We start from the raw sequence: 26,206 nt of genomic DNA, 5'->3' as shown, positions 1-26,206 counted from the left end.
CACACTTTCTGAGTTTTCCAGATCCCAATACATTTCAAGGGCTATTAGTGAGGTTGAATGATTAAACTTCTGTTATTTTCCCAAGCTGATGTTTATGCTGCATCAAATTGGGATATGAAGCCATGCAAACATATCTGACTTGATCTTGCATTGAAAAGCAGCAGCAGCAGCAGCAGCAGCAGCAGCAGCAGATCTTTGGTATTCATAATTGACTAGGACACTGCGTCAGCTGTAACTACATTGAGGAAATTGACAGCTGACTAATATTTGCATCAATTTTTAAACAGACTCTCCACCCCCGCCGCCTTTAACCTCACATAATGAAATTACTTCTAGAGTTAATAAATGGAGTTGCCTGGGATATCCTGAAAATGTTGATAAAAAGTACTATCCATAACACAGGTGGTTCTGCTTTCAGAATGATGTAGGCGAGATCTTAGTAAAAAGAACTGGTTAAATTTCAACAAAAGTCTCATTATGAATGAGAAAGAGGTCGGGATTCTGGCTCACCCACAGATCCCATGTAAAATCGGAGGGCAGCCATTCCACCACCCCACAAATATCACTGAATGGGATGTAACATAATCCCCTTAGTTCTCAGGGGGGCAGCTCAAACTGCTTGTGGCAACAAACAGCCCCACATGCTAGGAGCTCCAGGCTGTGGGTGACTTGTTTGGACCTTTTTAAAAGACAAACAAGAGCAACAGCACCCTGCTACCAGACAGAGGCAATGCTGCAGCCATCGGACTGTATTATCCAGTGTACAGGAGGGACTTGGTCTCGTCTCCATGCAGAAGTGGGACAGATCAGACTTTAATAGGTCCATCCATCCCTACATGTCAGGTCATACTTCTTTGTCTCCTTGCCAGAGGTTATTATTGCTTACAGTGTGTTCAATTTCCCCCTATCATTTTGTTTTCTCATAACAATGAGAATGCATTGGTAATTTTTCCAATATAATCCAGTGACTATATTATATCTGGACTATAAATTGTGTTTACTTTAGAATTTGACATTTTTATATCTGTTATACTCCGACTCAAATTATTCCTACTGCCTTACCATAGACTATTGCTTCCTATGCCCCCAGAAGCAATATCTGCTAACCTCTTTCAACCCTCTGTTAAGCGCAATAAATAGGGGTATCAAAACTGTTGACGTGGTGATACGCATGCCACCTGTGCATTGCATAATTCTGTACAGTGGAAAATGTAAGAATACTTACTGATAAAATTAGATGAGCTAATTTTGAGCTAGGCAAGTGTAAAATACTCAGATTGGACAACATATTATATGGGCTGGGGATCTGTGCAACTGGCACTAGTTTCATCTATGTATCTTATGATATAATTATTGGCTCCTTTTTATGTCTGCTAACGGGGATCAAATTTTTTCTGCAACATCATCAGTCAAATTGGCCACTATTTAGCAAAAAACATTATCAGTTTCATACTTATTAAATCAACATTGAGCCCCAGAAAGGCTTTTTCAGGGTTTTTTAAATTCCCTGACTATCAGGGACTGGGCAGAGGAGGAGTTATGGAGACCGTCTCCCCAGCTTGGCCCTTCCAGGGAGGAGGAAGAGGAAGACAGTTTAGAATTACAACATGGGTTTGAGAGAGAGGAGGAAGAGGAAGAGGAAGCACCAGAGGGGCTACAGCTGACAGACACAGTATCTTTAGAAATATTCCAGAACCTGACGAGCCTTAAAAGTAGGAGAGCAAAGAGCTCAAAGACAGATGGCACTTAGCAGCACCCCTAGGAGAGACAATGAAATTGACGAATGAGGAAGTGGGAGAGACAGGCGGTGGAGATTCACTGGGTTCTATAGCCTCTCTCTGTAAATACTGAATAAATAGCAGACAGTAAGAAACATTGTCTTGTCTTGGTTTATTCCTGGGCAACTGGCTGGGAGTCGCTGGCGGCAGCCTGACATTGACTACATCTGCCTTTGAAGGGAATTTTAGCAAATCTGCAGTCTAAAATCTTTGAAAGTCAGAGGTTAAAATGGGCCAGTGAAATAGAAAATGTAAGTATGGCGTACAGTTATTGGAAGCAAACTAAGTCGCTCTCAATGGCAGTGGAGTGTGTGGCCCACTAGCCGGAGTGACTCATGCACATCTAAGTATTTTATTCGCTGCTTAACTATAGATTTGGATTGCACTAGTTCTGAAGTCATTAGATGAGAAGCAGAAAAACCAGCAGCACAATTTCCTCCATTAATTCGCTTTTCCAAACTAACATAAGAATCAACTAGCACCTGATAAGCCAGAGATACTGGAGAGGCAGAGGAGCAAATTTAGAGCCAATAATGAGTATGATATTTACTACATAATCGTTTCTATGACTGCAGCTCTAGCTTTAACAAACACTTAAGTTAAGATACCTAGATCTAAAGTACTTATGCATGATTGACTTGTGCACGACCATGTATATGTGCAGCACCAGGAAATAATTAAATAAACCAATTCAAACCCAGAAATGGTGAGAGAGAGCTGGAGTGTCCTCGTGGCTCATGAGGAGACCCTCCCTGCACTGGCAGAGGAAAAGGTGTGCAGGGGGAGCGCACCACCCCCAGCAGCGCGATCCCGGCAGGGTGCCATTGCGGCTGCTCCCCTGCCTGTGCTGGGCGTCACGTCCCCAGGGTGTGCATCCCGCCCCTACGGGCGGTACGCCATGCCCCCAGGACACACGCCAGCCCTGCCACTGCCTGCTCTCTGCCCCCCCCTGGTGCTGGAGCATGAAGCTCCGCCACTGCCTCCCTGGAGCCCAAAGATGACATCCGTGAGAAGAGACTGGAGGTGCAGCAGGGCCTAAATAAACATGACTAATGGAAACCTAGGAGCACTTACATTAGCAGCTGACCTAACCTTTTATTATGTGGAGATCTTTATACAAATTCTATCTAACCTCTTGTTCAATATTTTTCGTTTTGTTTTGCTGAGTCTAGTCACACCACATGACTATGCATCACCCAAGAGAGCAGAACCAAGGAATAGATAGTCCCTTGGCTGTCCTCTGCTTATGACTCTACAGTCCCATAGTATAGCATTGCAAAAAACTGAGGATTTGCCAAGAAAAACCCACTGAAATGAAACAGTTCAGTAAACAACCAGCTTCACTTAATTTTAAGCGTTCTAATTGAATGTCAGTCAATTATACAGTTGCAATCTATATCTTATTACAAACACCAAATAATATACGTGCATTTTAAACAGCACATTTACGTACCTCACAGCACTCTTTTTAAAAATATGTTATTGTGGTTTGCAGTCAAGTGCTCAGTTGTGATTATAGTTTTTTTTTAAAAAAAACAACACTCATCAGTATATTAATTGCTTAATGCCTATTATTTAAATGCAAATCTGATAAAGTACTTCATTTTCTGTTACATGGATTATTTTCTAGTTAAATGAACCATACAAAAACATTTGTACCTTTGTTTTCAAAGGGTCACCAGTTTCATTTTTTCCTGTTTTCTCTGAAGTTATTTTTGATAAACCTGTTATTTAAACTAAAATGCCTGAAAAAGCCACTATAAAAAACCACTGTTTGATCCTGACCTATTCTGGCTAACCAAACAAACCATAGGTTTCCAAGTTTGGGTATTGGAGAGAACTATAGTTGTGCAAAATTGGAAGCAAACGCTTCTTATTTCCTCTTTGTGGTTACAAGAAGTAAGTGGGGAAGGGCAAACCTGAGGCTTCTTGTTCATAAAATGGGATGCCATCGTATCTTCTTATGTCTGAACTGGGCTTTACCCTGTTAATGGAAGAACACCAGCACTCATAGGTTTTCCATTAACAGAAGTAGCTTCAAAGTGTTGTATTGGTTTTCTCAAACATATACAATGTACCCTAGCAATTGTCATGTACCGGTATATGATGCAGATCTCTAAAATACAGAGGGAGGGAGGGGGAGAGAGAGAGATTGCATGTTACAGCTTTTGGGACACTAGTCTATGTCCCAAAATTTCGCAAACCTTTTGGGACTTAATGTGGTTTTTTTTCTATACCATCTTATTTAAGATCAGGATAGTTTTATGCAGTGGTTTCTTCTATGGTATTTATAATCTTCCCCCAAAAAGAATTAGCACATGGAATGGCTTCAGTTGTTATCGAAGCACAGAGCTTCCGTAGGGGTTTTCACTATTAAAAATGAAATGTTTTCTAGGGTTAAGACTAGCTCCATGGAGAGCTTAGAAACTTAAAGAGTAATAAGATTATAGAATTTAAGTTAACTGGGGAGCTGACAGCTTCTGGCTACTTAGCAATCAGAAAGTGGCTTCAAATTGCTTGTGATGATTTCCAGGGAAATAATGTTACAGGCTGGAATCCTGTACCCACTTACCCAGAAGTAAGTCTCATTGAAGTCACTGAAGCTTACTTTTGAGTAAACATGAATAAGATCAATAACCCAGCTTGGGAGGATGTCTGAAATTCATAATGTAGGTAGTCTCTGGTAGTAACAGACAAGTTTCAGTGTTCTGTGCACCAGTGTCTCCACTTGTAAGCACAGGAGTCTAAGGAATCCCAATATATTATGGGGTAATGGACCCATAAAATGGGGTACCCTTCCTAACCAAATTAATAAAGTCCCTTGTATGAAGAAATAACTTCAGTGCCAGTTGTAAATAAATATGTTGAGATGCTAATTTCTCATTGTAGATATAGAATAAATACCACATCAAACTTGAATGTGTTGAAAACAGGAACTGAATATACTTTGCTCAGCATATCATTCTTTGATCTTTATCTTGTAAAAGTAATCCAAGAAATATTCTGAGGATGATGGCAAAACAAGACACTTGCTTGCTAACACACATACTTTTAAAAGTATCAAAACAGAACAAAGACAAGAGGGGATAATGCTAATAGGTGTGTGACTTTCATAAAGTACAGGAGATTATTATCTAATAAAAATTCATAGTTTATCAGAAGAGAATGAAGGAGTTAATTAAATGTAGGGATTATTCTGTGTTGATGACAAAAAATATGAGTCTCTTGGAAAAGAGGTTCACATCTGGCTGTCTCTTTCCCCTGCGCTCTGCAGATTTACAGGGCCATAAAATACAGATAAGGAAAGAAAGTTAAACTCTTGTTAATTACCATTACTCCTCAACAGGGGAAGGGGCCCCTTTTGGAAAAATCAACATGGGCCTTAATTTTAGGCTGCTGTCATAATCACCTTTGTACAAAGTGAGCTTCATGGTTGAGTGAGGATTTGAACCCTCACCTCCCAGGTCCTAATTTGACATGCTTTAACCACTACACTATACTACACTGGCAACTAATTGAAGACCTGTTCCTACACAGAGCTATTGCTCAATCATACTAAGAGCACTTAAATCTACCCATCAACATTACCTGTTGAATATGAAAGCTCATCCTCCGATGCCTTCCCTATAAAGAGCGGTGTGAAGCAGACTGTGTTCTCGCCCCAAATCTCTTTGGCGTATTCTTCTCCTGGTTGCTCTCCTGTGCCTTCAGCTTGATTGAAGATGGTGTGTACGCTCATTCAAGGAGTGACTGCGATCTGTTCAACCTGGTTCAACCTTGGTCTCCACACCAAGACAAAAGTGTACCAGGTTCTTATCTGAGAAACGTTGCTTTCAGATGATGCAGCCTTGACAGCACACTCTGAGGAAGCTTTACAGAGACTCACCAACCATTTTGCCCAAGCCTTCAGGGAGTTTGGCCTTACTATCAGCCTGACAAAGACCAACGACCCGGGTCAGGATGTCACCATTGCTCCATGCCATCATCATTGGTGACCACAAGCTTGAGGTGGTAGACAATTTTGTCTCTGTGAGTTCTGCTATAACCAGCAGCCTCTCCAACACGGCTGACCTGGATAAGTGTATTGGGAAGTCAGCTACGGCTATGGGTCACCTCTCCAAAGAGGTATGGGAGAATGTGATGCTAACAACCAATACCAAGGTGAAGGTCTACCATGCTGCACATGCTGCTTTATGGAAGTGAGTCATGAGCAACTGTCAAGAATGATGCCTCAATGCCTTCTACATGTGTTGTTTCAGGAAGATTTTGGGTATCACACTGCAGGACAGAGTTTCAAACAAAGGTGTGCTCTCCCAAGCTCATATTCCCAGCACACTCCTGTCTTAGCAGTCTCTATGCTGGCTTCGTCATGTCCACAGAATGGAAGATGGCAGGATCCCCAAAGGACATGCTCTACAGGAAGCTGGCTTCAGGCACCAGGTCCATTGGCAGACCCACTTTTTGTTACAAAGATTGACATCAACTCCACAGCGTGGGAATCCCTTGCAGATGACCACAGTGCCTGAAGACAGACAGTCAGATCATGTATCCACAGCAGTGACCAGAGGAGGAATGGCTGCTGGGAGGAGCACAGAGAGAAAAAACTGTTGGGATTTTGCTACGTGCTTTGATCCAGCTTTCTCACAGAAACAATTAGTGAGTTGGCCAAAGGCCAGGAAGTCTGAGCAGAGAAGTTTTCTGCCAGATGATATTTGAACCATGGATACAACTCTGCTATTGGTCGAGGTTGGTTGGTTGGTGTTAGCTGAAGTTTGAGTTCAGAGAGAGAGAGTTAAGATCCCTGTCTGTATCTTGTATATAGCAACTTGTGAGTCTGCTGCAAATAATAAACCTCTAAGTAACCAAGTTACTAGTGAGCAGCATTTTGTTCCTGGTCATCCTGTCAGCTTGCAACCAGATACTTCCAGAAAGTCTGTGTATACTCTGCAATATCCAACAGAAACGTTGTGGTGCATCTGCAGCAGTACAATTGAATGCCAGATATCTGCCCCATGTCTGTCTTGTATCATTCTCTACAGCCACAGCAGGCACTGCAACCTTCCAACAGTTTGACTTCACCTGCAAAGGCGCACTCCTCCACTGTGTCCTGAGACAGATGGATATAAACAACATCTTAGAATTTCTCTGGACTTAGTGTTGTTGTTGTTTAGTTGTTTAGTCGTGTCCAACTCTTCGTGACCCCATGGACCAGAGCACGCCAGGCACTCCTCTCTTCCACTGCCTCCCGCAGTTTGGTCAGACTCATGCTGGTAGCTTCAAGAACACTATCCAACCATCTCGTCCTCTGTCGCCCCCTTCTCCTTTTGCCCTCCATCTTTCCCAACATCAGGGTCTTTTCCAGGGCGTCTTCTCTTCTCATGAGGTGGCCAAAGTATTGGAGTCTCAGCTTCAGGATCTGTCCTTCCAGTGAGCAGGATCTGTCCTTCCACTGAGCCTGGACTTAGTACCCTTACCTAAACAGTTAATTAGATGAGGAAATGAATACTTCTTGTCAAAGGTGGTGATGTTTTGGTTTTGGTTTTGGTTTGCCCTGTTTTAGTGTTAGATTTTAATAAGAAAGTACCTCTAGACAACGATATCACATCGTGCTCTATAGTAATACAATTACAGAAATATTATTCTTCCAGAAGATCAATTATAAAGTCCTGTGGATGCTACACTGATTAGATAATAGGATTGGAAGGAATCAAGGAGAATATAATTGATGCCTAGTCCTGATTCGTAATTCACAGTATAAAATGAGTTTCAAATGTATACAGCTCTTGCTCATTTGTAATGGTAATTTAAAAAAAAATTAAATTACCCCTTCTGTGGCATAAAAATATTTAATATACCAGTTGGGCATCAATTTTTTGTCAGGTAAAAATTGGATATAGTAATTTCCAAATAAAATAAGTTCTGGGAACTCTTATCTGTGTGGTAAAACAACATTTTTCTCCGTTGATGAACACACTTTTCACTTTATTGCCTTTTCTCTGCTGCCTGCATTCGTGCTCTCAAACAACAGTGGACTTCTTTAAATTCAGTATTACATCTTGCACTCAGTTGAGCTTGGAGCACAGCTTGCTCAGAGGGATCAGGTGAATACATTTTGCCACACAAATGCAACTGACTTGTGGTAAAAGCCTTCCTTACCATTTGGAAAGATGATAACAGATAGCCAGGTTCTCCTGAGATAGGCACAAATAGTGTTGAAAGTGGGGTCTCATATGACCACCTACCCCAGATCATCAAGAATCTGCCACTGATCTGCCAGACTAGTCACTCTAAAAAGGGAGAAAATTTTAGCCTGTCATGACTTTTTCTTATGAAACCTATGCTGGTTTCATAACCGCACAGTGGGGGTTCTTCTAAAGCCTCCCAGGTTGACTGCTGAAGAATCTGCTCTAGAACCTTTCCAATTATAATTGTCAAGTTAACCAGTCTGCAGTTGCCTGGATCTTCTCCTTCCCCCATTTTGAAGATGGGGGTGGCATTTGCCAGGCTATATGGCACTTCATATTGTGGCAGTTCACCTGTTCTTCAAAATTTATAGAAGACACCCTGAAATCACACCAGCAAGTTGCTTTCGTACCCTAGGATGCAATTACCAAACATTCAAAAAGGAGAGCAGTAGCAGTCATGAAAGACTTCAACTACCCTGCTATCTGTTGGAACTCAAACTCTGCCAAGAATGTAAGTTCCAGCAAATTCCTCACTTGTCTTACTGACAGTTTCATTTCCCAAAAGTTGGGAGAAGCAACAAGGTGATCATCTATCTTGGACTTGGTCCTCACCAACAGGGAAGAACTGATTGACAAAGTGGAAATACTGACAACCTTGGGAGGAAGTGATGTCATTTTGAGTTTCATGATACAGGGCCAAGGGAAAGTTGAGTGCACTCCAAATTTTAAGAAGGCTGATTTCAGAAAGCTTAAGGAACCACTGGATGGTCAGAAATACTCAAAAGGAAGGGAGTCCAAGATGAATGGGAGTTTCTGAAAAGTAAAATAGCTGTTATGGATACTTTGGTTGAGATTCCGGCATCGCAGGAGGTTAAACTGGGTGAGCTTTGGGATCCATTCCCACTCTACAATTTTATGATTCTTTGATTCATCAGACCATTCATCAGCCTGAATTAATTCAGAGTGGCTAAGTACTCCTATGCCCCTTCTTTACCTAATTTTGGCTGTTTCCTTTTGGTGTTCAATCTCTTTTTGCCAGGCTCAGCACAGTTTTCCTTGTGGGAGAAAACTGAGGTGTTAAGCAGCATTCTGTACATCACCCTCTAACATTTCTCCATGTTCTCCTTTCAGCGAAGCTACCTGTTCATTTCTTCCTCTTTTTCCAGACATAGCCAAATAAACTTTTTTTTGGTCATTTTTGTAAACATCTCTTGCAAGCCTGAACAAGTTGAATTGAAGCCTCTCATTACCACTGTGCCTCTCTTTGAAAATTTGGTAATCTAATCATGGATGGCATCATCTAAGTCTTGGTTGCCTGGTTCGCCAGGTTGTAGCAGACTCCTATAAGGATATGGCTATTAGTTACCTCTCCTTTTATTTTTACTCAGATGCTCTCAAATGGTATTCTCCTTTAGAACCTCAAGCTTCAAGGATAATGTTCACCCATGCATACTAAAATGGAACACTAGGCACCATCATTGGGCTTGATCCAGCTTCTCCTGAAAATTAATCTGTTGATTTCATAGTAGGCAGATACTGTACAAGCATCTGAACTGAGCTCTGCCTCTGAAATTGGAATAGGGATCACTGAAGTAGGCTGTTACCTTTATGGGCTTCTGATAGGCTTCTGGTTGGCTACTATGAAACCGTATTAGTCTATTTCCCCCGGCTCTTTCTTCATTTCCCTTGACTTTTATGTAGTTCTCTCAAAATTCTTTTAGACTAACCATTAAGTGGCTTAGTTACAGATAGGTAGCCGTGTTGGTCTGCCATAGTCAAAACAAAAAAATTCCTTCCAGTAGCACCTTAAAGACCAACTAAGTTAGTTCTTGGTATGAGCTTTCGTGTGCATGCACACGAAAGCTCATACCAAGAACTAACTTAGTTGGTCTTTAAGGTGCTACTGGAAGGAATTTTTTTGTTTTCATTAAGTGGCTTGCAGTTTATATGATAGGTTCTTTGAATTTTAAAATTGTCGTTCTCGGTACAAAGATAGCAGAACTACATGGAAGCGTAGCTGTTTCTTTTTATGGATGTGTAATCATTATTCCCTCCCCCCCTCATTTACATTGAAAAGCAATTAAACTGTACAGGAAAACTGTGTGATCATGGGATTCTGATGCTGTGTTTTCTGTCCCACAAAATTATTACTCTGGGAGCCGTGACCTTGGTCTCCATATATTACCACTTTTATTTTATTTTTAAAATGTCCTTAAAAGGATTTAAGTCCTTTCTCTTTTATGCATGTGTCTTCACATAGATTCTGCTCTTCTGTCAGTACATTTTAAATCTGTTTCTTGAAAGAAACATTTTGATTTACAGAAATGAGCAAAGTGATTCAATAGGAGGCTCAGGATCATCTCCATGTTTGAGGGGGCGGGCATGGCAAGATGCCATCTGTTGGACCTCCTCCTGTGGCAGTGATGGGCAGCAGCATTCTGGTCCATGTCATCTTATTACTTTGCCACAAAGCCGAAGAGGCCTTGCCCCGGGAGCCTGTGCAATCAACTCTTGAAATTGCCCTGACAATATTTTGTAGCTTTTTATTTATTCTGATATTGTTAATTGTAAATCGCTCTGGGTGTTTTGGGGGAAAAAAAGTGGTAGATAAATGCAGTTAATAAAATAAATAAACCCCAAGAGCAATGCTTCACCCACTTTCTGCAACAGATTTCATTTCCCCCCAGCTATAAAGATAAAATGGTGGAGAAAGATCCAGTTGAATTTCTGTCTGTCACACAACCTTTTAAAGACACACAAATTCAAAGGGAGAAAGTGGCAATCCTAGTTTCTGCTTTTAGTAACATGAACAATCTTGATGAATGGTCTTGAAATATCTTGGTCTTGAGTGGTCAGGAAATTACGACTCTTTGTTTGGCTTTAGTAACATGAATCCATAGAGACTTGCATAGTTCGTTCCTTCCTCTTTAGTATAACGTTCATTGACTTTTTGCCTCCAAAGGCCACCATTCTGCATCAGCTGCTGTATTCACTCTTCACTCATCTTTATTAATATTTTCCGATACAATGCTTCCCTCTGAATGACTTGGAACTGCAATTCCAGCATTCTTAGTAAGTTGCATTCAATATGAGTGTCTTTCTTGGGCATTATAAATATTTTGCAGTTTTTACCCAAAGAAGGCAGGGGAAGTATAATACAATATTATGACTTTTAAATATTCTCATGAAGGGATCAGAAGAATTAGCTTTCTAAAAACCATTTGAACTAGCCTTGCTTTACTAGCATTTATTATTAAAACTTAAATGTCTACACGAATAGCTGTTCTTTTGCTTCTAATGCAGGCTTATGCATGCCCAAGGATGATCTTCCAAGTGTAATGAAGCATATTTCCAGTCAGTAGATTTCCTTGACAGCTCATACTTTTTGTGTGTTATAAGATGGGAAACCTTAAGCTGACAAATATTCAAACAGATTGCACTCTGTGGTATTATTTAGTGGTTTTCCTGACTGCTAGAAACTAGGCAGTATTGACCTAAAGCAGTCATCCACATCACTCTGTGCTTCTCACCAATGCATGGGGTGTGGAGGGGGGTGTACAAATTTTATCTTCACTCTATCATGGGTGGCAGAACCGAAGTCTCTGAATACCAGATCCAGTTTGTAAATTGCAGGCCCTTCCATAAACATGAAATGAAAGAAAGCAATATGCACAGTGTGTTGACTTATACGCCAAAGCATATGTTCTTCTGGTATCAGAAATATTTCTAGAGTGGTATGTTGTTCTGTACAAGTGCCAGTGTCTGGGAGGAAATGACATGATGTCTTGTGACAGGAAAAGGTTCCAGAAACTTAACAACGAAGGAAGGTGTTGATTCTGGTCACATTAGTGTGATGAGTTTCAGCAGTGCTCATGGGTTCATGGCTACCATTTCTTTCTGAGATCTATTAAAGACTGACATTTGAATAGGATCCCAGGCCTGGCACTGGTTGTACAAATATATCTTTCAAAATTTGTGGAAACCTATGGCTCTTCAGGGGATGTTGGGCTCCAATTCCCATCAGTCCCCGGCAGCCTGGCCAGTGGTCAGGGATATTGGGAGTTATAGTCTGACAACAGCAAGGGGGTCACAGGTTCTTGCTGTGGCAGAGCTTTTCAAACTGCATATTAGTGTGTCGGCTGCAGTGTGTAGGTGTACCATGCAAACACTTCCCGCACTCCTCCCGGGGCTAGAAAGGGATTATTCTAATCTCTGGTTGGCTAGTAAAACTGAATTACTGTGTTGCAAAAGGATGCATGTCTTTAAAAAGTGTGTCACCAACGTGAAAAGTTGGGAAAGCTCTGTTGTATGGGGTTGCCAGAAGGAATTGCAGCTTCCCCAATGCTTCCTTGTGCTTATCAACTCTGTGCGCACTGAAGTAGGGGAGGGGAGACCCTCCCTTCTTTCCAAGAATAGGTGGGGACTTGGATGGCACAGTCAACCTCCAATCTTTCTACACTACAATGACCTCTCCTGGACACTTCACCCTCTTCTGTACCTTCTATCACAATGAGTGTGACGATGAGATCCTAGATATTGGGGTGCAGGGAGGAATCAGCTATTTATTGTTCAGGTCAGAGGCTTGACCTCAGTTTTCCAAGCAGTTTTTCAGACTCCTTTCTTATGGGGTTTCTCATAAGGATGAAGAGCTGTGGCAAAATTTGTCCTCTAAGCTACTAGGCCAGTTTTGGATGATACCCAGAGGGTCATGGGGGGGGGGGATCCCAGCCAGCTCTCTCCAAGAGAAGACAAACATCCTCTGTCATTTCCTCACCATGTTTTAGCCTTATTTTAACTCTACAATATATATTTTAGTGAAACTGAATTGGGCAGTAGTGCCTATTTTAGCATTTTGCACCAGTGTCTCTGTCTCAGCCATTATTTTATCGATGTTATTGGCTAACATAGATATGTGATGGTAATGTTTAGCCCAAGCTGATCATGATCACATAGCCTAAAGTATAAAGTGTGCAACTTCTGTCCACATTTATAAATTCAATGATAAAATAATAAATGGAATTCTTAATCTATTAATCTGGAATAAGGTACTATTAGGGACGCAGGTGGTGCCGTGGTGTAAACCACTGAGCCTTGGGCTTGCTGATCAGAAGGTCAGCGGTTTGTTCTGTCCCAGCTCCTGCCCACCTAGCAGTTCAAAAGCACGTCAAAGTGCAAGTAGATAAATAGGTACTACTCTGGCGGGAAAGTAAACGTCATTTCCGTGCGCTGCTCTGGTTTTGCCAGAAGCGGCTTAGTCATGCTGGCCACATGACCCGGAAGCTGTCTGCGGACAAACGTCGGCTCCCTCGGCCAGTAAAGCGAGATGAGCACCGCAACCCCAGAATCGTTTGCGACTGGACTTAACTGTCAGGGGTCCTTTACCTTTACTTTTTAAGGTACTATTAATTAGTAATTAAGGAGGCATTGTTTAAAGCAGGAGTGCAGAAAACTGTGACCCTCCAGAGGTTGTTAGATTGCAACTCCCACTAGCTGCAGCCAGCATGGGCAAGACAGAGGGATGATGGGAGCTCAACAACATCTTGAAGACTGCAGGTTTCCCCATCCCTGGTCTAAGCATATATTTAAACATTAATTTAATGTTGTGGGGAAATGTAGAAAATTCAATCCCACCCCCATATATATTTGGATATTTATATACAGAAATTACAGCTAAAGCATAGCTCACCCTCACATGGATATAAATTCCACTAAGCTTAATTGGACAGGATTTGCCTGGAGCTTGCTCTGGGATATGCAGGATAGAGAAGTACAAGGGCTTGAACTTGGGTTGCATCCCTTCCACTCATGGTGCTTCAAAGGTTCAGGGGTTGCGGACTGGCATAGACAACAGACAAGAGTTTCCTCAGTAATTTATGAGCAGCCTGCTAATTGACACCCACCATTGTAAACAAGCACTGTGTTGTCATATACTCGGAGGTAAAGTGTGCATACACAGAGTTTATATTTGAAAAAGAAAGGCAATTTGGAATGGAAGCTTTTTAGAAGGAAAATCAATGTCTTCCCAAAAAAGAAAAGAAAAGCAGCAAATTTGAGTCATCATCCCTTTATCATGACTCTCGCTTTGCTCCCAAAATAAACCAGACTAGTGAAGGCTGCCTACTTCTGACATATTACATGCACTGGTTTTGTTGAAAAGCAAAAGCAGAAGCCCATAACAAAATATAAAGGGAAAACGGTGTAAGGAATTAAATGCCAATCCTTTTTGCCCACCCACAGAGGTCAGAATTAAGGTTATGCTGTGGATTTATAAGGAAACTCATATTGCAGCTGTCTGGACTATACCTGCTTTGAAGATAAATCAGCGGGGTAAATTTCTACTGCTGCCAGTTCTTTAACCTTCTTAAGTAGAAGTGTTCAATTCTGGTCCTGTGCTTTGGCAAAAAAAAAAAAAAAAAAAAGGTCTCAAATTCTGTGCAGCCATATCTTTCAGAAAGTTGATGCCCTTAAGCTCCCAAGGAAGCTTCTTAGGTTCATGTCTCTCCTACCCTCCCTGAGTGATTTGAAAATAATGATAAATTGGAAATAGTAGCAATTCTTAATAACTGTGTGTAATACACACACACACACACACACAGAGAGAGAGAGAGAGAGAGAGAGAGAGAGAGAGAGAGAGAGAGAGAAGTAGATCAAAATTATGTGTATAGGCTGGAATCAGAGGAGCCCTGCTAATGGGACCTTCATTCCCCTTTTAAACAAACAAATTACTGATCTTGCCTGTTTTCTGAAGATATCTTCAATTTTACAAGGCACCCATCTGCTAGTCCAATTGCTTTAGTAGTGTATGTACTGGCTCCTTTGCTGTTTCCGTTGTGGGTGAGGGCATGGAGGTTGCACACTAGTTCTTGCTAAATCATCTTAAGTTCAGCTAGGACTCTTAACTAGATGACTCCTATCTATGCAGAGCCGTTCCTTGTGGTGAGCCACTCAGAGGCTGCTAAACAAATGCATAAGGGGCATTATTGACTTCCCTGGCTCTAACATAGCTCCAGAAACACCCATCTAGTTTCTTCTGGACTCACCTAGCATGACTTAGCTATCAATGCTTCCAGATCACCTGCTCCCACAACTTTACGTGTTTGCACCTTCTTCTCCTCACTTGATCAGCTGCCAGCATCCTACAACAGAGCCCAAACTGAAGGACTCTTTCCATCAGCATTCCATGTAGCACAGGAACAATAAAGTCTACAGAGAAGAGGCACCATTCATCTTAAAGCAGGTTCTTATGTTACTTGAGTGTCAATGGCACTCTGGAATCTGGGGTAACATTGATATGAGGAGGTACTGCACTATAGTCTCCTGGCATGTGGCCTGAGGCGTCTTCTGTTGCTCTGTGAGAGGGAGCAGCACTACAGCATTTCACCTGCCATTGGGTTAACCAATTTATAAGAACCAATTTATGGAATCCCAAGGGAGAGCACTTGCATTTTAAAAAAATGATTATAATGTTTCTGCACAATTCTGGTTTCCTTTGAAACCAATTGCCCTAAATGGACCTTATGCTTTGTTGCTTCATTTTACATTATCAAATGAATAATGCTTGTTTTGTGTTGTTTTTGTACTGTGTGCTTTTAATTACAAATTAATTCAGCTCCATTTACAAATGAACATAGTATCAGACATAATATGCAACAAAGGCATTTCAAACCATGGGCAATTAAATCCATTCAGTCTTTGTCCATATAAATAAATTGTGTAGCTTTTGTATATGAGGTTTTTCTTCTTTTGTATGAATTCCAACAGATAACATACAGGGACAAAACGTGATCCCTTTGGTCCTTTAAGTGGGATTTGTGCCTTACTTCATTGTTTTGCAACAGTACAAAGGCTGCACCAAGGCCACTGAGATTTTTGCTTCATGATTCTGTCTCCTGCTGAGCATGTTGTTTGGCTGAGATTGCTGGAGAAGGGCAAATACTCTAAATGACAATCATTTTAGGAAGACCTTGTCCCTCCCAACTGGTCTCTTCTTGGGACAGACGTGTTTGCATATGTCATGTGTCATTAACAAAAATATGTGGCTTTGTTTTCATTTTAGTATCTCAATTAAGAAAAAAGGGGGGTGGACTTCTGGGCTTAGAATGGATTGCATGTGATGTTGCTAATGTTTCCTGGAAATGGAAAGCTATGATAACAGCTGCTGTCCTGGCTCCTTTTCAAGATTTTTGTTTAAACAGCAGCCATTTACAAATAGTTAAAAACTATTTCTAGTGCACTCACATTGTTAACCAAAAACACCATAAGGCATTGCAACTATTTACCAAGAATTCTTTGTAATTCCTTACCAAGTTGCTGGTCCCCCTTCCCCCATCCTGCTTATAAGTCTGGTTAAAGAAAGAGTGACCTCACAGTTGGGGGTAGCTCAGTGGTACAGGGTGTGGCTCGCATGCAGAATATCATGGGTTCAGTCCCTGACATCTCCAATTAAAAGGATCAAGTAATGGGAAAGACCTCAGAGAGCCTCTCTCAGTTGATCTAGGCAATACTGGGTAGACGGTATAAAGCAGCTTCATGGACCATTTTGGCAAACTTCTTTTTTTCTGCTGTCTCTCCGTCCTAGAAGAGTCGATTCCATACATGTTCCACACTCCATAAATACCCTAAGGGCAAGGGCATTGTATATGGATTTCCTTCCTCCCACTCCTCCTGAATTTTGCCCTTGCAGCTTTTTGGTTTTAGCCTATTGAATGTAATGGAGCAAATTCCTCCATTGCATTAATGAGGGTTAAGAACCTGAGAAGCTGGCAACTCTTCTCTTGCTCCACTTTTAATGTGAATCAAAGAATTTGGGGGGTCATAAAGCTCATGTCCTTTGAGTTGGGCTTTAATGAGCCCCTTCAGTTATTTCCTGGGCTCAGAACTTCACTGGCATCTCTAAAAGGTATGCACAGTTCAGAGACTGTGGATAAAGACTTCCAACTCTCACAGTAAAAACAATTTTAAAAGCACTTCTCCACACACAACAAAGTGTGACGATGTCTGTTAGCTTAGGTGACTTTGAAAAAGAATGAGAAAAAGTGTGCCTAAGCAAAGTTAATTATTGTATATTTACGGTATATATTTAATGTATCTGTACCAACACATACAACCTATTTCTTGAACCCCTAGTGTCCTGGTCTGACTCAAGAATTTCATGTAAATTGTTTGAATGGAGGTTGCATGTGCAGAAATGTATCCGTCTCCTTTAGATGATAAATACATGACATACTGTGCATTTAGGGCTGACCTTTGCACTCTGTATCACTGATTCTTTGACCAATTTAAACTGATCAGCATAAACAATGGATCGGTTTAAACAATGCTGATCATGTCTTCAATCTTAGTTTTCCTAGTTTCTACAGAGAAAATACAAGTTTGATAAGGGAAGAATTGCCTTCTGACATTATGAGTCAGTTTTGTATTTGTGTTTTCAGCATCTAAATGGGAAGATCACCGATTTCCCTGGCAGGGTGAAGATTTTGGCAAAGTTCTTTTTAAGTCTATAGTACAGGAAAGATTCAAGTTTTGGACTTTATTGGTTATTAAACTGCATTGGAAATATTCAGACTGTGCTAAATATAAACCAAATGTAAGGAACTGGAGTTGAGAATAGCTTTCCATTAAATGGCAGTGTTAGCTTGTATCATTGACCAGTCTTGCCTTTTCAGAAATTAGGTATATGAACAACTAAACATACTTGATATAAGTAGAAGGTGCTTCTCTCCCTAAACTTTCATTGAAATCCTGATCTCATATCATGATATCTATCACCTTTGGAATAAAAGGGGGGGAAAGCTTTGAGGAAGGGGCTGTAGAGCTTGGAGTGTAATTTCCAGGCATTTTGGAGCTTGAGTGAATGTGGAAAGCCCCTAACACAACACATTAAACTGAAAGGTTTTTTGTTCATTGAATATATTTATGCAGCATGCTAATTTGAGTGGAAGCTTGAAAACTGTAGCACAAGGCTTCCCACACATCCACAAAAACATTACTTGTTCAGCTGCTATTAAATTTTGGGAAGTGCAGTAGGACACAGGGAACTTCATTTCTGTAAACTTGCTTAAGGTAAGAGCTCCTTACCTTAGGATCCAAGCCACAGACGGCAACAGTACTCATGGCCAGTAGGTAGTTGAGGAGAGAGAGAATCTAGCTGGCATAAGCTGTGAGGCATCTGATGATAGCAGTTATCTTTGCACGAAAGATTGCCTTGATTTGTCCTGATTTGATGCATGAAGTTGAGGAATTGATCTTTCTCTGTGCTTTGTGTGCATCTCTGTTTGTTTTAATTACATGTTTCATGACATGCCTTGAACAGAATTGTTCAGTGTTGATAATAATGACCACGATCAATACAGCCTCTGAGGAGCAAGACCAATACAGAACACATTTTTGTGCCTTCTCCATTGAAATGGTTGAATGGTCTTTGACAAAAGGATTTAAGCTGGAACTCTAGCACCTGCTTCAAAGGATCTTCAGTAGTCTCTTTGAATCTCTTTCTTTTCAAAAAGACCCCGGGCAGATTTGAACTATTAAAATCTTGGGAAGTTACTTTTTCTACCTTTCTGGTTACACAGCCATTCCAGTTTCAATTTATGTCTTCCATGAAGTATGAGACCTTGAGGAAAGGTCTTTTCAAGGGCACGTATATATCATTGATTTGAATAGAGGTGTTTGAACACATACAAAAGATTAAAACATCTTGAATAGAGACGGCTGCCTCTGCTTAGAAGTGGAAGCTAATAAGCCACAGAAAAGTCTGTAGTACATTTTATAACCATCAAGAACTTCCATAGCTATGAATAGATCTCATTTACTCCTGCAGATTGTTTCCTCTAACTCAGCCAAGTGCCATGCATGCATTTCTTCTACTATGGTCTGAAGAAAGACTGGGAAGATGTGTGTAATGCAGGATCCATGGAGTCTCTAGCAATAGAAATGACTCTGCCCCAGAAGATGAAGAAAAGAGGTGGTCACTTTCCTCTTGAGATAGGAACATTCCTAAGATGGAGGAACTTTTCATCCAGGGGCTATGTGAAACAAAAACTCCTCTCCCTCCCCCCAACCTATTATTGGAGACGGCAAAGGGAAGACTGACATGCCTGGTAGCTGTTCAGTGCTCCTTCTCATTGCCCAGAAAGGAGAATGTAGGAGCAGGGTTTGTGGCACTGAGAGCAGGGTAGTATTTGCATAGGAACCATAGAAAAAGAGGAGGATTTGGTAACCATAGCCTTCATACTGTCATGTATGTTTATTGGATTGTAGTTGGATAGTGATGGAACTGGTGGGCTGAGCCTTTATAGCCCTTCCAGACTTTTCAGATACATTCCATTTCTGATCTCTACAATAATAGGTGATCTATATTACAAAAATCAAGGTTTTGTTGTATTTATGAACACTTAAAAATAATAATATTCATTCTTAGAAAAATGCCCAGACAAAAATCTGAAAATTTTGAAGCATTTTAAAATCCTCCATTATTAGCCTGACAGGTAATGGGTCCTCCTTCTACATCAGGCAATATCACAAGCATTTGACCTGGTTTACATAAGAACAATCTGCTGGATCAGGTCAATGACCAATCTAGCCTAGCATCCTGTTCTCACAGTGGCCAACCAGATGCCCATGGGAAGCCAGCAAGTAGTTGTTGACATCCATCTGTCTTGAGAGACAATGAGGTGTGCCTCCGGCAGTGAAGCACCAAAGTGACCTCCCTGGGGTGCAAATCGGGGCAGTGTGCATAGAGGTCCTGGGTTGCCCAGACAACAAGACCCACTTCTTGGCCTCACTTCTTGTGGTCCAAAGGAAAGCAGAGAAATATGTTTGGCACCAGCTTGCCTGCAGAAGTTGCCAGGAGAAGGCGTAGGGACTGAGCACAGCAGCACTCTCCCCATTTTTAATTCTCTGTATTTAACAGCAGAGGTAGAACATAGCTCTCTTCCATTAATTTGTCTAATCCTTTTTTTAAAGTCATCCAAGTTGGTTGTTATCACTGCCTCCTGAGGAAGCAGATTCCATAGTTTACTTATGTGCTATGTGAAGAAGTACTGCTTTTTGTGTGTGTTCACACTATCTTACATTTCTTCAAAGGATTTGAGTGATCATACCTGGGGTTTATCCCATTATTTTCCCACAACAGCCCTTTGATGTATGATAGGCTGAGACACAATGACTGGCCTAAGGACCTTAGGGAGCTTTCATGGCCCAAAGATAGAATTGCCTAAAATAAATAAATATATTTAAAAATCACCCAGTGAACTTCATGGCTGTGTGGGTCTCCTGGCCTGCATCCAGATCTCTAACCACTGCATCATACTGGCTGTCCACAATCACAATGGAAGAATTGCCTCACCTCTGGTACCATCATCTGCAAGAGCTCTTAAGGGATATAAAAACGCAAACTCACCTTTTAATATAATAAGTACCTTTATGTGGATAATAACAGACAGAAGCCTGATGCCCTAATCTGGGAATTACTTGTAATTCTAGCTCCTACCATTTCTAATTCCAGTTCTCTAGATCAGCAGTTCTGCCCAGCATTGAGCAAAATCTTTCCCTATGCACAGTAATAATAACACTGCTGCTTCCTAGGACAAGAGCCCTTTCCTGCATGCTGCGTCTGCAAGACATTTCACTTGGGGAGTGTGGCATGACAGATGTGCTCTCTGAAATTTCCTTCATGTTGATTAATTCTCTGCCACTAAGGGAAGCTTCAATAAACAGCTTGAATCCAATCCAGGTTCTGGCATCTTACGTACAGCTTTTTCTGTGGTTGCCCACATGTTCGCTATACAATAAATAACACGAAAATAACATTACGCTAGAGAAGGGCAGGCTGAGACTGCTGCGCACCAGTGGCGAGGGTTCCCCCACCCCTCCATGTACTCATTCTAATTATTATTATGACTAGATACTTAGCCTTAGGTGTGCTGCGGAAATCAGTATGACTCATCTGTCTAATGCTGGCAAATGCAGGGGTGGATGTTGTCCTGATGGGTAATCATCCCCATCTTTGCCTGAAAGATTTGCTAATTCCTGTAGCTGTGTAGGGCAACTATTGTGGAGCATAGCGGGAGTCTTCTTTGCTGAAATAGCCTTTCAGTAGCATCACTTATAAACTGTGTCATGAAATTAGAAGGAACAATGGCTGTCTTGAGGATACGAGCTCTGCATGTGGCATGCATTGTCAGTAATGATAGTCTGTGCATCACTTTGTGCCATCCTTTATAGCTCATTCTCTTATGCCTGACCCTTTTGGAGTATTTTTTTACTCGGTCCTCCGAGCCGTCATCTCTTGTAGAATTATTTTGCTAGCCTGGCATCCTTACTGATTTTTGTCTGCATCAGATCAAGCTATCACCATGTCTCACCATCAGCACAGTTGCAAAGTATGTTTATCTTACCCAGAGCTAACCCAAATCTCTAGCTTTGTGTCTTTGCTATTTTAGAGTGGTAAATGTTTTGAAAGAGCAAACAGAACCATTTTTTAAGGCAGACACATGTTTAAGGGTGAATGCAGTGGTCAAGCCTAAGGGCCAGTGAGAACCATGGATGACACGAAGGCCAAAATTAGCCAGCGGCACCAGACTGACCCTTCAGTGGCACCTGATTTCACTGTTGTGGGACTGCCCTAATGTGGAACTCTTTGTCCTTCCTTCCTCTGTTCCACAGCTCCAGTGGTGCAGAGATCCAGTGCCTAACATGAGCTTGAGTTTTGTGGCACCTGAGAGGGTTCCATGTTCAACTTTTTTTAAAAAAGAACTAATAATGTGAAGGAAACAGAGAATATACCAGTATTTTACTGCTTTCCTTTCAAGAATTAAGACCAGCAATTTTCCTTGTGAAAGTTCAAATAATAAATAATAGTTGCCAGAGTTTCTCTTCAAGGAAGGGTGACATTTAAACCATCCCGGACTCTGCGATCATCATCAAATGCCAGGGGTGCCAACTTGAATAAAATATGGGGGGCAGGTACCTCCACCCTGCATAATCAGTCACAAGATGCAGTGCACACACCAATTGAATGGCAATGCCCATCAACTTTGGGGGAATATCATCATAATTCTACATTGCACTGGTGACCCCATTTAGGTATGAAGATGCAACTCATGACTTGCACTGGCACAGATAAAGCCAAGGAATGGATTGGAAAATCACTAATAAGGTGTTGACATAAATTGTTTGTGAAAGCCCATATAAATGCTTATTTCAAATGGCATCTGGTCATGCTCTCACTATCATGAATTTGTCACATTAGACCTGGGAGTTGCATATAATCTATATGTTATGTTTACACCTTTTAACTGTGAGCTGTTTATCTTCCGGACTGGTTTTCTAGTTCATTCCTTTTGCCTGTGCTCACTGACCCAGTTTTGATATAACATTGTTGTGTCTTCTTAATGTGAAAATGTTCAATTCCTTATGTTCTCTCATGAGGTTTATAAGAACCTATTTCATTGACATTGGAATGGATAATTCCATGAGATTTGCTCCTCATGTGATTTATTGTAATGTCAGAAAGTGTTGGATGGGTTTGGAGTGCTGAAAAGCAGTAACATCCAGGGAATCAGAGGTTGCTGACATCATGCTTGGGACATGTGTTTGGGAGGGAACAAAGCAACCATTGGTCTAGGCCTCCAATAAAGTGCATTGAAATAACCATTGTTGATGTAATATAGCAAAATCTCACACTATGTGTCATTGTGGCTCAGCTCCTTGCAGAGAAGCATGTGTTTTATTTTGGGCATGTAACTCAAGAGACCCACTTCAGAATCAACCTACTAATCAGCTGCCGCTGGAGGGAAGAACTGTTAAAATGCTGCTTTGTTCCTTTGCAAGCAAAGGAAGAAAGTAATAAATTGAGAAGATCCTGTGCTCAAATAGACATGGAATCTCCTGCTTAATTTCTGAGTACAGTAAGAGAATTCATTAGCCTGATTCTCACTCCTGACCTAGGGCAATTTCACACCATACATTTAAAGCACATTCAATGCACATTTAAAGCACATGACTTCCCCCCAAAATCATAGTAGCTGTAGTTTGTTAAGGGTGCTTGGAATCTATAGCTCTGTGAGGGGGAAACCACAATTCCAAGGATTCTTTTAGGGGAAGTCCTATGCTTTAAATGTGCAAAGCAGCATCTGTCCCTGAAGTGAAGCCTCATAGATCAGATCTAATGGACTAATGTTTCAAGAGACACGACTGAAAGAAAACTGTCCTTGCACCCTCACTGCTTCTTGGCTCCGAAGAGAATGTCAAGCAAGGAGAAGATTATTTGGCTTCCTACATGATTCTTCTGGCTTCTCTGACACTGTCAACAGAATGGATAAATAGTGTTAGGAGGGACGTTGAGTTTTATGGTGAGGACACCTGTCTGCTATTAACAAAAGTGAGCCCAACCAATGTCACATGAGCCACCAAATAACCTTCAGGCAATCACTGTTTTCAGTCACTATATATCCAGGCTGGGTTAGAGCCAGAGATATACGGGACTAAAAAACTCTGTCTTATTGCCAAACCTCTAAATCATCCAGTACTTACTGCCAAATTATCTTTGGTATGATTCTGAATATATTCATGCTGAAGGGGGTTGTAGGATGTTCCCTTATATGGCCATGATATATTAACCTTTTACTCCAGAGTAGTCACATTATTTTCCATTGAGATTACACTGAAGTAAGGGCTTGGAAAATAATTTGGAAGCAATTCCAGTGAAGTCAGTGAGGCCTACTTCTAAATAAATATGTTTAGAATCAGAGCGCAAGTCTCATCAAAGTCCTGGGCGAAGGATTATGTATCCAAGTTTTACATTTGTTCCATATTTCCACAGGCATCTAGACTTTCTTTCTTGCAAGAACGGATATACTATCTGACTTCAGATACGTGTTACCAGTTACTTCCCAAGCTGCCTCGCAGCAGAGTAAATGGAAAAGACTGTTATTCCATATAAGGACTCAAATAATTTGCCCTATTGGTGCTGACTTAATTTAACACATTTTTTCCCAGAACCCCAACATTGCTTGTGTTGTGTGGTTTTCTTCAAAATGACTGTTCTGCAACAAACCACAGCTCCCTTTCTTCCAGTCTCAATAAGCAAATGGATCTGGTGTTTGGCAGGGACTGGCCCCTTGGAATAATCTGTAATGTGTTCAGCCCTTTTCCCTTTTCTCAGAAGCGTCAAGTTAGAATGCAGCTTCAGAAAGAGAGGCAAAGACTGCCTGGTGAGCTATCCAGAGTTGTGTGGGATCAGGCCTTCAAGTCCTCTTCAGGCTGGTAGGAAATAGGTAGACCCAACACAAGCGCCTTAGTTAATAAGGCAGCCTCCTGATTGGCCAAACTAGACATTAAAACCAGGTACCTGATCTTTTGTGATTACCTAATTGAGAGAGTATTACATCCATTCTCTCTTGGCTCCTGAGCTTGGCCTACCTCAGCTCATCATCCTAACAGGGACTTCATAGAGCAGAGGTAGCCCACACTGTGCCCTCCAGATTTGTTGAACTACAGTTCCCATAATCCTTGACCATTGACCAGGCTGGCTGGACTGATTGTAGTTGGAGTCCAGCAACATCGGCAAAGCGGAACATTGGCTTCCCCTTTCATAGGTATAGACACGTAGGACCACACCAGCTGCAGTGTCCCCCCAAAGATAGAAACCAGCAGTGGACAGATGAAATAACTGGCTCAGGTTAATAATAGGCTCGGGTTCTTTCTGTAAATAGATCCCTAAGATTTCATGATTCTGCCCTTATGTTATTGCTGCAGCAAAAATCTGCAGCCTTAGGGCACATAGAGATGGCTCTAATTTCCAATGGCACATGTGCTATGCCAGTGCATCTGCAGTCTACTGTGCAGAGAGAAGCTACTTTGGCAGAACATGGTCTCCTGCTGGTACGTATGGCTGATAAGATGAAGTCTGCATGGAAGGCTTTCTGACAAACTTGTGTGCAGCAGAACCAGGGTGTTGTTGTTGTTGTTGTTGTTGTTGTTGTTGTTGTTGTTGTTGTTGTTGGGCACCTCCTATATTTTCAGATGAAGATGAATTTACCATTAGTTTACACTGCTTATAATGATTTTCTAGAGCAAAGGTTGCGCTGTGATATCTCCACAAGACCATTTAGCCTAATATATTCTTTCTTTTTTTAATCAATCAGTTAATTCGGGAGATGGCATTGACTACAGTCAGCAGAAGCGTGAAAATATCGGAGACTTGATTCAAGAGACACTGGAAGCCTTTGAGCGCTATGGTGGTGAAGATGCCTACATAAACATTAAATACATGGTTCCAACTTACCAATCATGCCTGTTAAACTAACAAACAGAAGGAGTGAAGCTTTTTACATTCTCCAGCTCTGTCAAATGTTCTGTTCCTCATTCTTTCCCTGCATCTACTAAAACAGCAGCTTCTGGACCTTTAGACTGTGTGGTACTATTGTGAACCAGTCTTTCCAATACATAAATAGTGCCTGTTTCTTTGATTACAATAGTGTACTGTGCTTATTTGTCCTGTGAATTGCTTCTTTATCACAAAAGCAGAGTGGAGCAGGAGCCAGAGTCGAACCTTCAGTTGTATGGACAATAAAACTATAATTTTCGTACGCATTTTGGCAATTGCTCTTCTGTGTCCTCTTGCCCTGGGGGCGATGTCAGAGACTGTAACGAGGAGAGTTTATGCTGACTGCTTAATAGGAGAAACAGCGGTTCAGCAGTGACTCTCTAGCAGCTGGTCAGAATAATGGTCTCTGACTCACAATAAAACTTTTGAGCATCTATACCAATTACAGGAGGGATTTTTGTGTAGCCCATTAGAAAGTGCCTTCATAAACTTAATTAATGATTTGTGCACACGTGCCATCGAAGCTTCCAGATGTTTCAGCACAGAATATAGGCTCCTACTTCTACAGTATTTAATTAAAATAAGAAAACACGGCAAGGTGGGGTTAGGGGGCCTTAAAACAAAATGTGATAGTAGTGAAATGTTGCACCATTATTTGTCTAAAAGGGCAGTTGGGGTTTTCAAGAGGTTTCTGTCTCTGCGACCGGCTATTTGTAGCACTTGCTCCCCAGAGGACCCCTCTCACTGCCACTGATTTGGTTTGGTTTGTACCCATAATGTGCTCACAATCGTTTTCTCCGATAGCCTTGCCTGTGGACTAGAACAAACCCCCAAGCAATTTTGTGTGGCACCTGGCAGCCACGTCAAAAATTTTAAACACAGTGGAGTAAAAAAACGCCTGCACTTTCATACAT

At 41.3% G+C, this 26,206-nt stretch overlaps 1 protein-coding gene across 2 annotated transcripts in view; it reads left to right on the top strand.

Annotated features, from left to right (window-relative positions):
- Positions 1-25,434, top strand: part of PACRG (parkin coregulated) — a 223,735-nt gene extending 198,301 nt beyond the window's left edge. For both annotated transcript variants that reach the window (XM_028723846.2, XM_028723844.2), the window contains one exon: positions 25,111-25,434. In XM_028723846.2, coding sequence (XP_028579679.1) covers positions 25,111-25,271 — 161 coding nt within the window. In that variant the 3' untranslated portion in view covers positions 25,272-25,434. The remainder of the gene's footprint in view (positions 1-25,110) is intronic.
- Positions 25,435-26,206: the final 772 nt, after the last annotated feature.

The sequence above is a fragment of the Podarcis muralis genome, chromosome 3 (genome assembly GCF_964188315.1).
Source record: "Podarcis muralis chromosome 3, rPodMur119.hap1.1, whole genome shotgun sequence".
NCBI classification, from domain to species: Eukaryota; Metazoa; Chordata; class Lepidosauria; order Squamata; family Lacertidae; genus Podarcis; species Podarcis muralis.
This window is presented reverse-complemented; position numbering and strand designations above follow the sequence as displayed.